The sequence below is a fragment of the Sceloporus occidentalis genome, unplaced genomic scaffold (genome assembly GCF_023333645.1).
Source record: "Sceloporus occidentalis isolate IW3139 unplaced genomic scaffold, rSceOcc1.0.p SCAF_3, whole genome shotgun sequence".
Taxonomy (NCBI): domain Eukaryota; kingdom Metazoa; phylum Chordata; class Lepidosauria; order Squamata; family Phrynosomatidae; genus Sceloporus; species Sceloporus occidentalis.
In genome coordinates this window covers 27,009,094-27,028,761 of record NW_028316983.1, presented here as the reverse complement: position 1 = coordinate 27,028,761, position 19,668 = coordinate 27,009,094, and the positions used below count along the sequence as shown (strand labels likewise).

The 19,668-nt window shown below is 39.3% G+C and overlaps 1 protein-coding gene across 5 annotated transcripts in view; it reads left to right on the top strand.

Annotated features, from left to right (window-relative positions):
* LOC149315678 (brefeldin A-inhibited guanine nucleotide-exchange protein 2) overlaps positions 1 to 19,668 on the top strand; it is a 74,954-nt gene that overhangs the window by 26,018 nt on the left and 29,268 nt on the right. For 4 of the 5 annotated variants that reach the window (XR_016280386.1, XM_089513869.1, XM_089513871.1 and 1 more), the window contains exons 6-18: positions 666 to 885; positions 2,443 to 2,514; positions 2,829 to 2,992; positions 7,768 to 7,898; positions 11,364 to 11,598; positions 11,860 to 11,959; positions 13,080 to 13,219; positions 13,686 to 13,794; positions 14,397 to 14,598; positions 15,424 to 15,535; positions 17,208 to 17,413; positions 18,324 to 18,408; positions 18,497 to 18,668. Coding sequence is in view for 4 of the 5 variants with exons in the window: in XM_089513869.1 (XP_089369995.1) it covers positions 666 to 885; positions 2,443 to 2,514; positions 2,829 to 2,992; positions 7,768 to 7,898; positions 11,364 to 11,598; positions 11,860 to 11,959; positions 13,080 to 13,219; positions 13,686 to 13,794; positions 14,397 to 14,598; positions 15,424 to 15,535; positions 17,208 to 17,413; positions 18,324 to 18,408; positions 18,497 to 18,668 (1,948 nt within the window). In the remaining variant the exon portion in view is untranslated. The remainder of the gene's footprint in view (positions 1 to 665; positions 886 to 2,442; positions 2,515 to 2,828; positions 2,993 to 7,767; positions 7,899 to 11,363; positions 11,599 to 11,859; positions 11,960 to 13,079; positions 13,220 to 13,685; positions 13,795 to 14,396; positions 14,599 to 15,423; positions 15,536 to 17,207; positions 17,414 to 18,323; positions 18,409 to 18,496; positions 18,669 to 19,668) is intronic. The other variant, XM_089513870.1, reaches the window with a different exon arrangement.

Below are 19,668 nucleotides of genomic sequence, written 5' to 3'. Positions count from 1 at the left end.
CACTTTAATTTCAGGCAAAACGTAGTTAGCCGAAATTGCTTCTAAACCAGCATAATGTGCAAAACAGATTTCAGACAGTAGCTCCATATCCATGGATTGGGGACAGTGTATGATTCATAGCAATTATTCTTTGCCTAATTCAGACAAAAAAACGATGGTTACAGCAAAGCAGGAAAAGCGAACTCTGATTCAGTGTAAATGTTATATTACAGTTCTCCAAACTAAAGTTTAGTGGAGAAGGAGTTTTCATGACCTTATATATGCAATATGCAGGCTGGAATTCTACCTTTCTGAAGTGGCATGTTTCTATCTTGGTGTTATTCTTCTCCATATTTGAGGTTCTGTCTTATGTCATTTGTGAGCAATGACTTCCTGTTTGGAAGTTAGATTTAAGTTATATAATGATAAACTACCTCTGTTTTCCTTAAAACAGGCAATATGGTTTCTATTTAAGATGAATTTTCATATGGTGAAATTCAGAATTCACTTTGGAAGGTATCTTTGGACAAACCTGATGATAGAGGAATAGAGATACTTCTTAACATATCCAGCAATATTTATTCCTGCCTTCTCCTTTTAAATGTTGTTTAATGTACATTTTATAATGTACTGCAAAGTATGTTGGAAAAATGTTTCCTTCTTTTGTATGTGTATGCTTTTTTAAGATTCAAGAGTCAAGGGAACTAGAGAAATCAAATCAGCAAAGATGCCAGTCCCCCATGATTCATACTATGTCAGGGTCTCCCAAGATTGGTCGACTGAAGTACAGCCAACAAGAAAGTAAACTGTCAACTCCAGTAAAAACAGATTTGACTAATGGTGAGCCAGAAGGAAAAGACAATGAAGATCAGAAACCAGAGGACAATTTGACTCCTTCAGTGTTTGGTAAATATTACCTAATATTAGGACTTGTGCTGACTTAAACCTTATGTTCAGACAATAAATCCAGGCTTGATAAACCATGGCCTGTGAAGCGATGGATATGTTCCATTGCTACACACTTTTTCTTCACATACTCCCTTGTAGATTGGGTGGTGTGTGTTGTGTGTGTGTGTGTGGAATCCTTGTTTGCATTAAGTCAGATTTCTTTGTTGCAATGTTAGTTTAATGTTTAGTTAAGAAACTACAAAAATAATTGTGCCAGAGTTCAGTCATTATGGGGAAGTCTGGCAAAATGCTGTTCAGAATTGTTACAGGGACATTAGTGTGGAATGGGAAGAAGGTAGAGATAGTGCTGTCATGGCACCCATTCACAACTTTAAAAACCATGGTTTAAGAAGCTTTGAACATTTTCAGAATGCATGGAAGGGTGAAAGTAATTATTAGTCCAAGACCATGCACAGATACATCACGCCTGCTTACGCGGGTGCGCCATACGCAGTGTCCGGTTTATGCGGAAGCCGCATTGTAATAGTTTGAATGGCGTGCATGGCCACCATGCGTGTGCACTGCACCGCCGCATGCACAAGCCCCATTCAGTATAATGGGGCTCGCACATAGGTAGAATTCACCTTACGCAGAGGGGGGTCTGGAACGGATCCCCGCATAAGGCGAGGTCACAGTCTTAGTTTTTGACTTTGAACATTATTTCTTTCACTGTTCTGGATGGATCAACTGTAATAAGCAATTTGTCAGCTGTCAATAAACCACTTCCTATATGGTGGGTTGCCTCCTAAGTGGGATGTAGTGAAATTCTGAAAACTGCATTAGGTTCACCATAATTTGGAAAGAACAACAACAATAAAGAAGAAGCATGCCACAATGATAGTTTGCATGGCAGTGAAGGGTGCCCCCATTTAATTTGAGGGACTTTTCAGTTATTCTTATCTTTATAAAGAATATGCATTTGCCACTCTGTTCTCTGTATAGAATATACCTGATTGTATTACAAATGTCAGGTGGCTTCCATCACAGCAAAGTTAGTTGCTGATGCTCAGCCGTCTTTAAATGTCAAAGATGGGACAGGTTCTAATCTCCTTGCACCACACGTTCATAGTTATTTCACTATTTGCAATCTTGAAACTACCATATCACACAAGAAGTGTATTTCCTTTTAGAGGTTGTTTACAAGGTTTGCATAGTAAGCATCTCTGCATGACATGAAGACTACAGAAGACAACATGCATCTGCTTTTGATTCTGCTCACTGTGTCCGCCATCCAGAGAAAACTGTGTTCTGTAGCTGGATGCAGAACCAGTGTAGTTGCTACAGTTATTTTCAGGCTTCTTGCTACATAGAGACTTTTTAGAAGACTCTTATATAAACAGGATCTAAATGTTTTTGGTCAGCAAACTCAGGCTTTGTGGGTTTAAAAAAAACAGGAAAAATACAGAAGGACAAATGTGAATTCTAAAATGGTATCTTGCATTAGAGTTTTTCTAATCCTTTAAAAATACTACATTGCAGTATTTTCAAATAACTTTTTAACATATATTTTATCAGAAGAAGAAACTGATGGAGGCAAAGCCATTGTTAAAAGCATCTTGGAGGATGTGGTCACTTCAGCTGTTAGAGGTAAAAAATTCTTTGGGGAAGTGTCTCTTTTTCTTCATACCTTCAAAGAAACATCCTCTTTTAAAAACTTTCCTCCAGGACTAGACCTTGGTGAAAGGAAGCCAGATTTTCCATTAGAAACGAACCTAGTACTCTTCTACCTTTAGGATTCTATATTAACCTTGTAAATCTCTCATATCTGTCATGAAATAAAACACATTCTAATGCTTTTGTAATGCTTTCTACAATGAGTGCTTTTTTTGACACCTCTGAATAAGATTATACTGTATATTGAGATAATTGTTTACAAGATTACAAATATATGTTTTCTTCAGCCTCTTTAGATGAAGAAATAAAAAAGGAACCTTTACCTGAATCAAGCAGGATTCTTTCTGAACTCGGAGCTGCAGTTCCTGCCTCACCTGGTGGTTTTAGTGAAAGTTCTCAAACAAATGGAATTCCAGATGACAGACAGTCTGTCTCATCTACAGATAATCTGGTATGAAATTTAAGTGCACAATGAACTGAATGTGATTTTTTTTAACTTTCTTAGTAGATTTACTATAAAATTTGAGGGGGGGAGGATAAAATATGTGAGAAGACAGATCTTGTTTCAAAATAAATCACTCCCCAGTCCATTCATGTAAACTTTATCTTCATCTTAAATGCTTAGAACAGAGTATATAATAGCTACCATAATATTCCTTAACAACATGTTTTTGGTACAAAAATCATTATATATGTGTTAACATTACTTAGAAAATGTTGTATGACACGACATTTTTATGCTATAGTTTTCATCAGATGGAAGCATGTTTTTCCATTTCTGCGACAGTCACTAGGTGTCTATTCCTATAATAATTTTATAGCATATATACCTTAGTCCATAGCTGAGGAGCAGCAGGGGGGCTGCAAAAATGGCCAGCCTCCCTTTTGATGGGCACAAAAGCTTCCATATACATATAATATGCTGGACTAGGGTTTGTGGATGTAGATTAAAAACACAACCATATGAATATAAATATTTTCCCCCCCGGAATGGCTTGTAGTAAAATATGCAAAACTCAATCTCACTGGATGTCCTACATACAATGTTACTTTGATATTCCACTGCTGGCAGAATGGTAATTCCACCATCCTTCTGCTCAACAGCCCATCTGAAAATAGCTGTAGACGGTTTTCCATTCCCTGGGGAAATGTTTTGGTGTATGTGTGTGTGTAGGAGGGGTTGATGGTGAGAAGTGAATCATCCCCTTCCATTTCTGTTGTGAGAAGCAGTTGTGTCACCCCATTGGTTCCTGGACAATAAAGTTAGTCCTCCACATTTGCAGCTTTGACTTTTGCAGATTTGATTCATATGTTCCCTCTAGGAATCTCTAGGGCCTCCAGTTAAACTCTGCTGGAAATTGACCATAGAGTTGTGGTGAAGGACCTAGACGTTCCTAGAGAAAACACTTCTACAGGCATTTGGAGGTCCTCCAGCATGATTCTGTGATCAACTTTTGGCAGATGTTGACTATAGAGTTGTACTAGAGGACCTAGAGATTGCCTAGAGAGGTATTTCAGATAAAAATGTACTTTTTTATATATATTTGCAGTTTTTCCACTTACAAGGGGGCCTTGGCCTCTAACCCCAACAAATGTGGAGGGCCGACTGTAGATGTAGTTGGTGCTGTGAAGACAACTGAGGTGTAATGGAATTTTGTGAAAATCTATGGACAGTCCTTTATAGAAGCGATCTGTTAAGATGGTTTACAAATAGAACTAGATTTCTGGGTATAAAACAAAAGGGGGAAAAATCAGGATTAAATACTTTGGCAAAATGTTTTTATTTAGATCAGCCTCTCTAACGTGACCCCCTTCAGTTGTTTTAAACTGCAATTTTTACTATCCTTGCCCTTTGTTTGCATTGTCTGTAGGTGATGGGAGCTGGAATCCAAATATCTGGCAAGAAAACCGGTTTACATGCTGAGATTTTATTTATTTTATAAACTAAAATATTTATATGCTATGTCAAAAGATGGCAGGGCATAGACAACAACAAAAAATAAGTAGTGTAAGACCATATAATTTAAACAGTTTTAAAGGTTTAGACCAAATTTGAAATAATCTGAAACAAGATAAAACCATGTGCACTGAAACATAATTTTACAGCCCAGTCAAGCCATGATACCCTATATACTCATGTACAAATCTAGAAATTTAGGTCAAAAAATTGATCCAAAAAACCTGAGTTGACTTATCCATGGGTCAGTGTACGTACTGTACTTTAACTCTTATTTTTTAAAAAGGAACCATCTCCTTTTTTAAAGTCAAGAGTGTAATCTGTCCTGGAAGCACTGGGTCAGTATGAGCACAAACAATTATGCCTGCTGGAATTTTGTTCTTTGGCATTGTTTTCCTTTGCTTTATTATTTATAACCTTTGTTACATGCCCTTAAGTTTTACCATTGACTTATATTCCGGTCATATCAAAATCCATCATTTTGGCCCTCAAATATGCCCTCCACTTATGCATGAGGTTGACTTACAGTTGATTATATATGGAAAACACTGGGAGCTTTAATAAAGAGCTAAGTTTTAGCTTGGTGCTGAAATAGAGGCTATGGCCTCCGGCTGTGATTGAACCATAGTTGTCCCAGGAATGTGGCAACTGTATGGCCTGCTCTCAAAAGCCTGTCACCACTGTTGCAAACAGGCCGCTCCTTTTTCAGTCTGCTTAAGGCTGCCTTCAGAGCAGCTTCCGGTTACTTTGGGGGCATGTGTCATCTGAACACCACACTGCCAAAGCGGCTGGAAGCTACTGCTTTTGGCCTGTCTGTTTCAGGCCAATTTTGGTTTTCAAAAGGATAGCATTCCATAACGTGGACAATGCAAAAGAGAAAGTTTTTCCCATCATCTTACCGTAGTCTGTCATTCTTATACATGGGATACAAAACTGCTAGATATCAATTTTCAGGAGGTGTTTATAGTGAACGGTACTCTTCCTCAGGTCCTGAGAAATATCTCTTTTTAATTAGTTTTAAACATCCAGGAAACTGATTACCATATAAACTCAACTATAAGTTGACTGCATGTATAAGTTGAGGTCAGGTTTTGGGTCCAAAATTATGGATTTTGCCATGACCCGTGGATAGGTCGAGGGCAGAACTTGGAGGCTCCTTTATTGTGTGTATGTGTGCGTATGGCAAGAGACATTACATTGAGGCTTTTTGCTTCATAGTTTCAGCTTTCGTTTCAGCCAGATGGGTGGGCGGGAGAGGGACTGTTATACATGCAGCAATATCAGTCAGTCACCCAGGACTCTTTTCTGCTTGTCTCTAGAGAAAAATAAACTCCTCTCTGCACCTCATGGGGAAATCTGAAAGAGCTGCTATCACATTACCATAGTGACCCGTAAATAAGTCGACCTGGGATTTTGGGGCATAATTTTTTAGTCTTATGGATGAGTATATATGGGAACTAAAGGGGGTATGCAGCTTGCTTGACAGAGGACCTCATCAGATTTATTTATTTATTTATTTGTACTCTTCATAAGTGGTTGTGTTATAAATAGCTTAAATTGCTCATATATTAACAAGGTAGGATGTATCTAAACTTAAACCTTTGACTGACATCTCTTTTGCCCAATGTTCTGTTTCTAAAAAGAATTTTTTAGAATAATATTACTGTAAAAAAGGAGACGACCCCATACTAGTGCATTTAAATCAGGGATCCTGGTGGATGGAGAGATGATAAATTCCTTGAATAAAATAAATAAAATAAGTAGATGATAGTAACTACACTGATGACTGTAAGCTTTTCAGGACTACTTCTCCAGGAATATGAGAGACTGAACCTGAGATATCTAATACCATATACTTGACTATAGGTCAAGATATTTATGCCCAAAAATTGATCTTTAAATCCTGGGTTGATTTATATACAGGTCAAAACAATAATGTAGCTCCAAAAGATCCTAAAAGGAGCATTGCCCCCCAGTGCCCAACTCCCCTTGCCTTGGCAGTGATTTCTGAAAGAGCTGCCAGGCAGGATGTGTGTGGGCGCATGTGAGATGATTCACTTCTCAGTCTGATGGAAAACTCTTCTCTTCCATTCTTCCTTCTCCCTCTGGATCGTCCCTGCCCAGCAAGCACCATAATTCCCCCCATTCCTTCCTTCCCAGTCCCATGGAAAACTTTTCTCTCCTCCTCCTCTTTCTCTCTCTCTGGATCATCCCTGACCACCAAGCAGCACATATCCCTCCAGGTCCTTCCTTCTAAGACTGATGTTAAAACCTTCTCATCCTCCCTCTCCCTCTCTCTCTCTGGATCGTCCTTGCTCACCAAGCGCCACATTCCCCCCCCCCCCCCGGTTCCTTACTTCTCAGCCTGATGTTAAAACCTTCTCCTCTCCAATGGTCGACTTATTCACGGGTCATATCAAAATCCATGATTTTAAGCCTAAAACCTTCCCTCGACTTATACACAAGGTTGACTTTAACACGAGTAAATATGGGTATTTAATGCATGTTGTTTCCCACTGAAATGCAGCCCTTCCTTTATGCAACTAGAAAGAGTTAAAATAGTTTCCCACATAATGTTCTGTTTGTTCTAGAGCTGTTGTGTTTACTTCTTTGAACCTGATATAATCAGATTAATAGAGTTCTCTGACAATGCAAACAGTGATGTTGTTTGGCCAGAAACAGAACAGTTAACTGCATTGGGATATAATGCAAGACCATGATTTGGTTTAGCAATAAGAGATTGAAACTGTATGATCCTTGAATTCCTTCCCCTTCACACACACATGCTATCCTCCGATATATTTTCTCTCAGTAATAGAATATAAATTAGTTGTTTCTATTTTAGATTAAACTCCAGTTTATTGTGTCACCTGAACCTTAAACTGTGGTTGATTTTTGTTTTAACAAACCACTGTATTCTTTTAACAAACCACTGTAAGACTAATCACAGTTTTTGTAGATTTTGTAATTTTGTAAATCTAACATTAAGCAGAAGCTTTCAGATCCCTTATCATGGCAACACTTGGAGAAAATAGGAATTCATAAGCTCATAGAGCACAGAGGCAGCATTTCAGAATACTAAACTATTGTTTAATGTTGCATCCAAACAAGACCTTCTGTCATTTAAAGTTGATTTCACTGCAACATAAACATCTCTACAATCATTACATGCACTACTTGTAGACATGGATTTATCACTGAATCTTACTCCAGAAGACCTTTAATTTTCAATAATTTTGAGCTAATGTTTTTCTGACTTTTCCTTTTAGGAAACAGATGTACCTGGACCTCAGGCAGCTGCCAGGTTCTCCCATATCCTTCAGAAGGATGCATTCCTTGTGTTCCGTTCGTTGTGCAAGCTTTCAATGAAACCTCTTGGTGATGGGCCTCCAGATCCTAAGTAAGAAACAATTTAAATTGCTGATATAATCTCAGTTGACAAAGCTAATATAGATTGGAAAGAAAAAAAATCAAATTATTGTCTGAAGTGTGTTGTTGTTTTTGTACTGTTTTTGTTGCTAATGTAGAAAATCTTGACTAATACTATATAAAAAGCAACCTTTGTGGCTGTATCCACTATTGCTTGGGTTCACAGTAGCTTATTGAGCTTCTAAGGCTGTGATGGCGAACCTATGGCACGCGTGCTGGAAGCGGTATTCTGGGCCATTTCACCGGGTACGGGGACTGGAAGGAATGAAAAAAGGCATGTGCATGCCCGTTCCTCCTTCTCCCCGCCATTTTTGGACCTCTTGCTGTCTCTCAGAGACAGCAGGAAGGCAGAAAATGGCACTGGAGGGAAGGAGCCAGAGATGCAGGTGTCTGGCTCCTTCTCCCAGCCTTCTCCCAGCGGCGTGCCACGTCCTGGGTTCACTCACGGCCCTTCCAGCCCCAGACCTCCCTCCGAAGAGAGAGATCTGGGGCTGTAAGGAAGCCGAAGGGAAGGGCCTGGGCACCCGTCCCAGGCCCTTCCCTTCGGCCCCTTCCTTCAGCCGAACGGGCTCCAAGGGGCCCTTTCGGCTGAAGGAAGGGGCCGAAGGGAAGGGCCTGGGATGTGTGCCCACGCCCTTCCCTTCGGCTTCTTTTCCCTTCGGCCGAACGGGCCCCTTGGAGCCTGTTCAGCCGAAGGAGTGGGCTGAAGGGAAGGGCTTGAGACGCGTGCCCAGTCCCCTTCTCCTTGGCCTCCCTTTCCTCGCAGTGAAAGGGTGCCTTGGAACCCGTTCGCTCTGAGGAAAGGGAGGCCGAGGAGAAGGGGCCTGGGACGCATGCCCAGTCCCCTTCTCCTCGGCTTCTCTTTCCTCAGAGCGAACGGGTCCCTTGTTGCCCGTTCGCTCCAAGGAAAGGGAGGCCAAGGAGGAGAGGGTGGGCGGACTCCTCCTCCCCTCGGGGCTTTGCAAGACCTGAGATGTCCTTCAGAGGACACCTCAGGTCTGGTAAAGCCTTGAGGAAAGGAGCAAGAGCCGTGGGCCTCCTCCTCCCCACAGGGCTTCGCCATACCTGAGATGTCCTTCGGAGGACACCTCATGTCTGACGAAGCCCCTCAGAGGAGCAGGGGTCGTGGGCCTCCTCCTCCTCCCCCCACGGGCCCTTCCTGGTCCCTAGCTGTCTCTGAGAGACAGCTGGAGGCCAAAGGAAGCGGAGGAGGGGCAGGCGCACACCTGTCACCCTCTCCCAATCCTCCCCCCCCCCTGGACTTCTAGCTGTCTCTGAAAGACAGCTGGAGGCCAGGAAAGGGTGTGGGGGAAAGCCCCGCCCCAGAGGCCCTGTCCCCAGAGGGTGGAAGCCCCGCCTCTGGCACGTGGCCCCACCCACAGGGGTGGAAACTCTGCTCCCAGCATGGCGATCCAAAAAGGTTCGCCAGCACTGTTCTACGGGGACACCCCTAACTTATTAAACTAGTTAGTCATTTATATATTTACTTAATTTATATCCTACTTTTCTCCTAATATGGGAACCAAAACAACATGCGGTATAAGTTAAAACAAAATGTAGTTTTAAAAAACTTTTTAAATAATTGAACAAATAATCCAATTATTCATCCAAATGAGACAATTAATAACCCATTTAAGGCACTGTAAAATATGCAGCACACCTCATTTTAAAAAATCCTATTGCCCTAACCCAGTGGTTCCCAACCACACCCCTAGGAAATGTTTGATTAATGTTTGCACCCCCTACAAAAGTAATATCACATTTGAAGATGAAGAGATCTAATTTCAGTTGTATTGAAGCACATACAATACTTAGTGAGATCTTGTAGCACCTTTGTGACTAACTGAAAGAAAGAAATTGGCAGCATGAGCTTTCGTACACTTCAGTCTACTTCCTCAGATGCATATAGTGGAGTGGAAACGAGGGACGGCCATATTTATGCCATTAGTATATGAGGATCTCAATTCAAATTATAAAAACAAAGCCAATGGTTTCCTTACTCACTATACACACTTCAACACTATCTGGCCCCATCCTCGTGGGGGTGCCCTACATTCATCTACTCCCCTCACCACAGGCTAGTCCCATTGCAAAACTGTATATGCCAGTTCATTCCCATGCACAAAGACCGGTTTCTTTGTGCACTGACGATTATAATTGAGACTGGACCTGCAACTTCATTCCCATACACAAAGGATTTGTAATTTGAATTGACATCCTCACACATATATGACTGTCTCTGGTTTCCATTCCACTGTAAGCATCTGAGGAAGTAGATTGAAGTCTACAAAAGCTCATGCTGCCAATTTCTTTCTTGCAGTTAGTCTCAAAGGTGCTACAAGATCTCTCTATGTACTGATTCTATAGACTAACACGACTATATCTTTGAACATACAATGCTGTGGGTGAACAAACTGAACTTTAAAAATACGCTTTTAAATTTACTGCATAAAATGCAAATCTAAATTTGAATAATTAGATTCTAATTTGTTCAGAAAAAATGTAAACAATAAAATCAATCCCAGTTGTGAACATAAAATTAAATTACTTCTTTGTTCCTGTTTCTCAGTCATGATTTTGTCAAAACATGGAACTTTTTCACTGACTGCAATCTCCAGGTCTTCCTGTGGATTCAAGTGATTCCTTGTTCTTGTCTTAAGAACTGAATATAGATCCATATAAGTATTTTTGTTACACCCCCTGAAATTCTATCTTGCATACCCTGGGGCTGTGGGCATCCCATGCTGGGAACACCAGCTAAAAGTGGAAGTCCTGTTTAAATAGGGAGAGTTTTGCCCACTAATGAAAAGAGGCCCATAAGGGTAATGGGACTAAGAGAAAGCTTTCCCACAGAGATCTTAAGACTCAAGCAGGTTTGTATGGAAAGATAAAGGCTTTTTGCTTTTGTAAAATAGCCCATGAGGGCTGGATGTTACCATCAAAATGTCTAAAATATAATTGTGTCAGTACTAATGGGACTAATTGCATTCCTTTGCTTCAGAGACTTAGGGCCGGTACAGACCGGCAAAAAGAGCCAGCTTCCCAGCGGTGTGGGGGCATGGTGTTCAGACAGCAGCACACCCCTATGCCACTGGGAAGCTGCACCGCTAACCGCATGTGCAGAGGCTTTACGGTGTTTCTGCGGCACAGAGTTTACACAAGTTGTGCAACAAACCTAGAAAAAAGCTGCCGCTGCGCCAAAAACACAAGCACAAAAAGGAGCTGCTTTCTGCCACTTCTTTGTGATTCAGTTCTTCTGTTTACTGAGACGCTGAAGTCTGAAAAGACTTGACCATTTCTCAACATTTAAGAATGGCTAATTTGTAAGCAGCATCAGCACTCTCCCATATTCTTCTAGCTGTATAATATGACCCACAAAGAGCATAACCAGAAAGAGAGACTGTTGTGATTCAGTTCTTCTGTTTACTGTTTACAGGTCCCATGAGCTACGCTCTAAGATAGTATCCCTGCAGCTGCTGCTTTCAGTTTTGCAAAATGCTGGTCCGGTCTTCAGGACACATGAAATGTTCATAAATGCAATCAAGCAATATCTGTGTGTGGCATTGTCTAAAAACGGAGTATCTTCTGTTCCTGATGTTTTTGAGCTTTCTCTTGCCATCTTCCTCACCCTTCTCTCAAACTTTAAAACCCATTTAAAAATGCAGATTGAGGTATGAGGGCTTTTTGTATTTTTCTGTTTGATAGTCTATTTCAGTTAACCACAGTATTTGTAAGAAATGGTAATCTTTGAAATGTTACTTTCTCAAAAGTATAGGTTTTTAATGAAATATATATTTATCTTTATTGCTTTTTTTCAAGCACTGAATGAATTACTGTGATAACAGATGCACTTGCAATATGATAATAATGTACTTGGAGTATATGCTTATAGTACAGGCATAGCAACTTCTTTTTCTATTTGCCATCAACAGGTGTTTTTCAAAGAGATCTTCCTAAACATTTTAGAAACCTCATCCAGTTCCTTTGAACACAAATGGATGGTAATTCAGACCTTGACTAGAATTTCTGCAGGTAAATTGGTTGCAATGTTGAGACATTTTCCTTTTGTGCTTTCTTAGGATATAGATAGAGGAAGTATATAGGAACATAGATGACTCCCTAGACCTTTATTGATAACTGTGACTGGCAGCAGCTCTCCACAGTTTCAGGCAAGAGTCTTTCCTAGCCCTATGGGTAAATCCTTGGTATTCCCTGGAGAGTTCAGGGTGGCAAGATTGTGTAAGTAATCAAAATATAGTCATAAAGGAAAGACAATACGACTACAAGTTCAATCTCCCTTATCTGGAATTCCAAACTTCAAAATACTCAAAATCCTCCCACATGGATGACTGAGATAGTGACACCTTTGCTTTCTGATGGCTCAGTGTACACAAACTTAGTTTCGTGCACAAAAAATATTTAAAATACTGTATATAAAATTACTTTCAGGCTATGTATATAACATGTATATGAAACATAAATGATTTTCATGTTTAAAATTGGTCCCATCTTGAAGATATTTCATTATATATAGGCAAATATTCCAAAATCTGAAAAACTCCAAAATGCAAAACACTTCTGGTCCCCAGCATTTCGGATAGTGGAGACTCAACTTGTAGATGCAGTTGAGTAACATCTTAGTTTAGAAGCTATATTGGGGAGTTGTTGAAGCTTGAGCCAGATGCAAACCCCAGTCTGTCCTGGCACTAGAAGAACATAAAAAGTCTAAAAACACTGTGGAGTTTTAGCATATGATGCATGGGATCCTGAAACAGCTAAGGAATGTGTTTGCACTATGCCGAGTATTTTGCAATGTTTATCCTTACACAAGGTTGGGTGAATAATAATGGGGACTGATCCCATGTCACCCAGTTCTCTAACTGGCTATTCGGGGCTTTTTCTGCAAGTCTTTTCATATCCAAAATCTGAAGCAGTCTGACCAGAGGCAGACAGTGGAGTTGCTTGATGTTTCTTGCCTTCTAAATGCATAAGCCTAGGGCTCTTTTAAAATTAGGGAATAATTTTATTCTGATTTAATACTAACAATGCCCCCCCCCCCCCCCAGCTTTCTAATAATTCCTTAAAATGAAAAACCATCTAGTTGTGATTTCTGGTGTCAACTGTATTCTCCTAATCTCCATGTTTGTTTTAGATGCCCAGTGTGTGGTGGATATATATGTTAACTATGACTGCGATTTGAATGCTGCAAATATTTTTGAACGGCTAGTAAATGACTTGTCTAAAATTGCCCAGGGACGGAGTGGACATGAGTTAGGCATGACACCTTTGCAGGTAAGACTTACAGTGCAGTCCTATCCTTGTTGACTCTGATCTGCTGTGCTCAGTGACACTCTCAGTGCTTAAGAGTGCAGCTTCAATGATATTTCCCTTGCATTAATATATCCTAGTTATTCCATTGACTTCTGTCTATATATGCAAAGCAAGTATAAGTGGGTACCTAAGTTTATGGCAGCTGTATACAATGGTAGACTTGGACAGTTATAGTAGTAAAGTTATATATTTACATCATCCATGCTGTCAGCCACTGAGGGTCCCAACATCTGGAAATGGATGATGAATAGATGGAAGATGAAACCAAACTATGACTTGGGATCTAAAATTCATCCAACTCATGATGTGGTGTGAGGTCTGAATGGAGTGAGTTTTTACTGGTATTATTGCTATTATTATTCTGTGTTCCCCAAAGCCTTGACCTGTTGACAGTGTAATAGTTCTTTCTCTGCTTTTCTGTACACAGGAACTAAGCCTAAGGAAGAAAGGTCTTGAATGTTTGGTCTCTATTTTAAAGTGCATGGTAGAATGGAGTAAAGACCTATATGTGAACCCAAACCATCAGGCCAGCCTTGGTGAGAAATTATTTTGTGTATCTCATAGTATAACTAATATAGTTGGAAGCCCAAGTTGCTGCAGCTCCTTGGATGTTACCTAAGGTTGGCTTCTTATTGTAGGCAGTCTGCCTTGGATCACTAGAGCACTAGAGTTTTCTGGGCTGAGTTTGGTAGTGTTCCATTTGGGAGTGGGGGAATATTTAAGAATTCTGGTGAATAATGTGCAAGATAAACTGTTCATTTCTGAGTTAACAAGTACTAGCCTATCTAGAAAACAATTTCTTGTCCTCTCCTTTGGTTGCTGTAGTATACATATTCCCCTGATGAAGGGTGAGTGCTTCTTTCCCTGGACTCTTATCTTTGTGGATCCCATTTTGGGTGAAAGGCAGGATATAAATGCAATAAATAAATATAATAAATTCATATTCCTTATAGGAGGCAGGCCAGTGGTCCGGTGGGAAGTTTGGGCATAGTGGATGGATAGACTGGATAATCTTACCTCTTAATCTTACCTCTTCCATTTCCCTATTTCTATGATTTAATGCTGGTGTGAACATCTGAAAATATATTTTTGTTAGTTACACTTTCTTTGGAAAATGTTTCTTTACTTTTACATGCAGGTCCAGATAAACCTTTAGATCACGATATAAGTGAAGGCAAATGTTTGGACATTGGGGGAAGAAGAAGTAGTGCAAGCTCTTTGGATTCAACAGTCTCCTCAGGAATTGGGAGTGTAGGCACCCAGACTGCTGTCCCAGATGACCCAGAGCAGTTTGAGGTCATCAAGCAACAAAAAGAAATTATTGAACATGGGATTGAACTGTGAGTTGGAATTATTACTGCAGCATTGTAACAGCAAACCACAAATGTTTAAGGGACATTTTAAAGAGATTAAGGCGACACTAGCAAAAAATAACATCATTCTTACATTCATATATTTATGTTTTTTATGAGAATTTGATAAATGAGATTATGCTTCTGTGCTTTGTTATGTGATTAGATAAAGTGTATATGCTTGTGGAGCTAATTTCTGTCTACTGAATGAACAGCAATTTTAACATCTGTAGCCTTTCCATTTCAGTTCCAGTTCTTACAACTATTGTAACCGTATTTTTTTCTTTAATTATACTTCCTATTCCTCATGCATGTTATACATGTAGCACTTTATATTCCTTGAAATTGTATAACTCGGTGGCTTGGTTCCAGAGATGTCTTGTGCAGCTGGAAAGGCATTTCTTTTTGTACAAGGAGATCTTTCCAAATTAATGTAATATCCTTCCTCCCTGATCCCTGCCGTGCCCCATTCTACACTATTTCAAAGTCTTGCTACCTCTCAGAAGAGGTGAGGGCACACTTGGGAAACCATATGGAAGACAGAGAAAGAAGCCACTGTGTGAGCAAATTTTTGTTGCCCCATATCTGTACAAAAAAGTGAGGTTCTCCAAGTGTAATTCTGGTACATACTTTACAATTTCAACTGTGCATTTTAAAAGGTAAGCCAAAAAGTCTGGTAAAATGTATTGATAAAACTTAAAGATAGCCTGCAACTTTCTTACTCTTGTTTGTTTATATGGTTTTTTTAAAAAAGAATATTCATGTGTCTGACTGACATTACATTTCTCTCCCTCCTTCTGCCTCCCTTCCCAGGTTTAACAAAAAGTCCAAGAGAGGCCTGCAATATTTGCAGGAGCAGGGAATGCTTGGTGTAGCAGCAGAAGACATAGCCCAGTTTCTGCACCAAGAAGAGCGGCTATGTTCTGTAAGGCTGAACCTTAATTAACAAAATGATGCTATTTTTTGAACTGTGGCATCCATGTTAAGATAATTTTCATAGTAGTTTTCAAGAGAGAGGATGAATGTATGTAAATATCACATTCATGAGGCTTGTGGTGGTATTTAGCTAATTCTTTGTGCTGGAGTCCAAGGGCAGTGGAACACATTCATTCGGAGTGTGGTTGAGTCCATCTTCAGAGATTTTTAAACAGAAGCTGGATGACCATCTGTCGGGGGGGGGAGGGCTGCTTTGATTGTGTGTTCCTGAATGGCAGAAATTTGAACTGGATAGCCCTTGTAGTCTCTTCCAACTCTAAATTTGTGACATTGGTACCCATATTATTTTTTGCTGCTGTGTGTTTTCAGGTCATTTTTTTACTTATGGTTATACTAAGGAGAACCTATTACTGTACAGGTTTTTCTTGACGATTTATTCAAAGCACTTTTTCCTTTGCATTCCTCTGAGGCTGAGTGTGACATGTCCAGGTCACCCAGTTGGTTTCCACAGACGAGAAAGGATTCAAACCCAGGCCTCCTAGTATCTAGTCCAACACTCAAACTCCTGTGCCATTCTAGCTCCCATATTAATAGCTAATATTATTTAATAGAGATGCAAAAGTACTTACTAGTTGTGATGTCATAGAGCTTTTTAATCAGTTGTAGTGTCATAGAGCTTATTAATAAGTTATCTTGTTCTGGGTTTGTAGTAGAGATAAGAATTCTGCAGCTTTCGCAATGTTGTTGAATTGCAAATGGCAGTGTACCAGACAATTGGTCTTGCTAAATATGGCTGCTAAGACTTGCAGTTCAGCAACACTGTAATGCCACATTATACCCATCCCTTATAGCCTCTCTTTCTCAAATGGCAGAGACATTTAGAAGAGTGTGATTGAGTGCTTCTGTAGTTGAACCCTGGACATTTTAATAAGGGAGGAAAAGAAGGGGGGAAAGATTGTACAGGAAACATGAGAACTGCTACTTTGAGAAACTGAAATATCTTCATGCTTTCAAGAATTACAAGGCCTAGAATTTCTACTGGCAAGACAAGTCAGAAGCTGTAGTGACTGATTCTTATCAGGAAGAAGTGGCAAGCACAGAAACAGCTGGAGACATTGAAATCCCAAGAATATTGGGTGCTGGGATGTGGAACAAATCATATATTTGAATTTAGTTTAAGTTTTACATATATGGAGTATGTATAAAAACTGACACTAACTTCCAGGGAGCGGGGCAACCAGCCTAACGAGCATTTGCCATTTGTGTATGATGTCCAATAGCTGATCTTAGCTATAAATACTATTATTATTATTATTATGATTATCATCATCATCATCATCATCATCATCATCATCATAATCTTAAGTACAAAACAGATAGCCATAGATGTAAGGCGCAGAAGCAAAAGGATGTAAAAGCTAAAAGATACAAATCAATCCTCCATGCAGGAAAGGTACTGTAAGTTCATACCAGGTTTACTTAAATGATGCTATAACTCTTTTTCAGAAACCACATTGAAGTAAATCTTTTATATGACACACTGGCAATAATGGTGAAACATTACTTTCTAATGGAATTAATTACGGTATCAGCAAGATTTAAAAATTATACATGTTTTTTCTTTCTTTGTGTTGTTGCTTTGCCTTGTTTTTTCTTGTTAGAGCCAAGTGGGAGAATTTTTGGGGGACAGTAACAAGTTTAACAAGGAAGTCATGTACGCCTATGTAGATCTGCTTGATTTCTGTGGAAAAGATTTTGTCTCTGCTCTGCGTATATTTCTGGAGGGATTTCGGTTACCTGGTGAAGCTCAGAAGATCGACAGATTAATGGAAAAGTTTGCTGCTAGATATATTGAATGCAACCAAGGGTAACTTGAAATTATCACAACAATCATAATAAATATGACTGCATGTTTGGGAGCCTCAGTTGAGAGAAGCTGGGATAACCCCTTACTGATTGTTCTTACTGTCCAGGTTTATCAAGGAAAAACACATTTTTTCAATGTTATTCAATGACAAATAATTTACAGCTAATATGTATTGCAGCTAGCAATTTATAAATTGTTTAGGTCAACATACACATTCAGGCATCACAATAGGCCAAATAAGCTCACTGAAAATTAACAAAATACTAGTGCACACTAATTGTTTTCTTCCGTGCCGAGATATGTAGACCTTTGTTTACAGTATTTTTATCAGTAATACATCCAAACAAACCTTTGCAAGAATCCAGGGGTAATTCTGTAGCTTCTTTTTCTGGATTGTTAGGTTGGAAATCACAGGTCAGAGATAAACAAACTGGCACACCGCTTATTGTTCATAAGCCAGAGTTCCCACTATTCCCTGGTTTATTCTGTTTTCCAAACAGTGATATACAAAAAATACAGAAAGGTTTTAGGACTATAAAGCATCATGAAAATTATAGAAAGGTATGTAATTGTACAAAGAGAAAAGCCTATTCCCAATAAATGTTGTTGTTTCTCAGTGCTTGATATTCTACAACCATAGAGGAGTTTTGAGTGGACACTTTGCCAGTACTCCTATTTTATGAATTTCTGAGATTGCAGAAGTGAAGAAGATCTCTGTCCTTCTTGGCCAACTTCTTATGAACTCTTGAGCAGCCTCCAGTCACAGATGCCTCAACAACATCTGCTTTACAACTGAAAATGTTTCAACAGAAGTGTTTTTTTAATGGTGTTCTTAAAATGAGACATGTACATGATAAAAGAGAACAAAAACATACACAATTCTATAATCCTTTTCTTTTTTCCTTTTCAGCCAAACTTTATTTGCTAGTGCTGATACTGCATATGTTTTAGCGTATTCTATTATAATGTTAACAACAGACTTGCACAGTCCCCAGGTATGTATATTTAAAATATTCTACAGAATAGTTGCAGCTGGATTGCTAAGCAACTTCCAAAACCTTTCTCACTTTTTGTGTTGTACAGGTAAAAAATAAAATGACAAAAGAGCAGTACATAAAAATGAATCGTGGGATCAATGACAGCAAAGATCTTCCAGAGGAATATTTGTCTAGTATATATGATGAAATAGAGGGAAAGAAAATTGCAATGAAGGACACAAAAGGATATGCAATCACAACCAAATCTACAAAGCCAAGTATGATTTTTAATCCCAAAGTCTCAAAAATACTAGACTTTTCAATCTGTACCTTCTTTTCCTGCTTTTGACTTGTGGTACCCAGTAGAGGTAGTTTGATCAATGTAGAACTGTTAATAGAAAATGGTGGACATACCTGGGAGGGAGACCTGTTTTCATATACAGACAAATTTAAGCAATGTATCTTTCAATTATAACTACGTATCAGAGTTTCTGTGAGAGTAAAATAAAATAAATTTTGATATATTACTCTGAACCCCATCGAAAAAGCAGAACTGTCAAATCTGAATTATTATCAATTTGAATCTGAAAATCTAAGGCCATATTAATCCTCCTGGAGCCACGTGATGGTGGAAATTCACACAGAAACAGACCTACAAAGTCTTTTGCAACACTGTCCCCTGAAACAACCTAAACATTATCACCAGGCTTCAACTATTTGCAGTCTACCATTTGTTTACAAAAACAGAAAACAGACGGGAAAGAAATTATTCCAACAAATATATTGGTTTTGTTGTACATTGGGACTTTTTGTTGTGTTTTGCTTTGTTGCTTTTACACAACCAGTGTAATGTATTGAAGCAAAAAATAAACAAACAAAAAAGTCCCCATCTCATTTTCCAGCGAGCTATGATGCTAAAAAGTAGAAGTGACATTCTGGTTTTAACAGTATGCAGAAGGATCTTGTAGCACCTTTGAGACTAACTGAAAGAAAGAAGCTGGTAGCATGAGCTTTCATAGACTGGACCCTCCACTCCAGACCAGGCATCAGAGGAAGTAGACTGAAGCCTATGAAAACTAATGCTACCAGCTTATTTCTTTCAGTTAGTCTCAAAGTTGCCACTAGTTCCCTCTGCATACTGATTTTCCAGACTAATACAGCTATGTTTTTAAATTCTAGTAACATGATTTTAGAAGCTTTGCCCTATTTGGGAGTGAGGGAAATTCTCAGTGAGTTCAGGAAACTCAAGATGTGTAAATGGAGCCCATCTCTTAACTG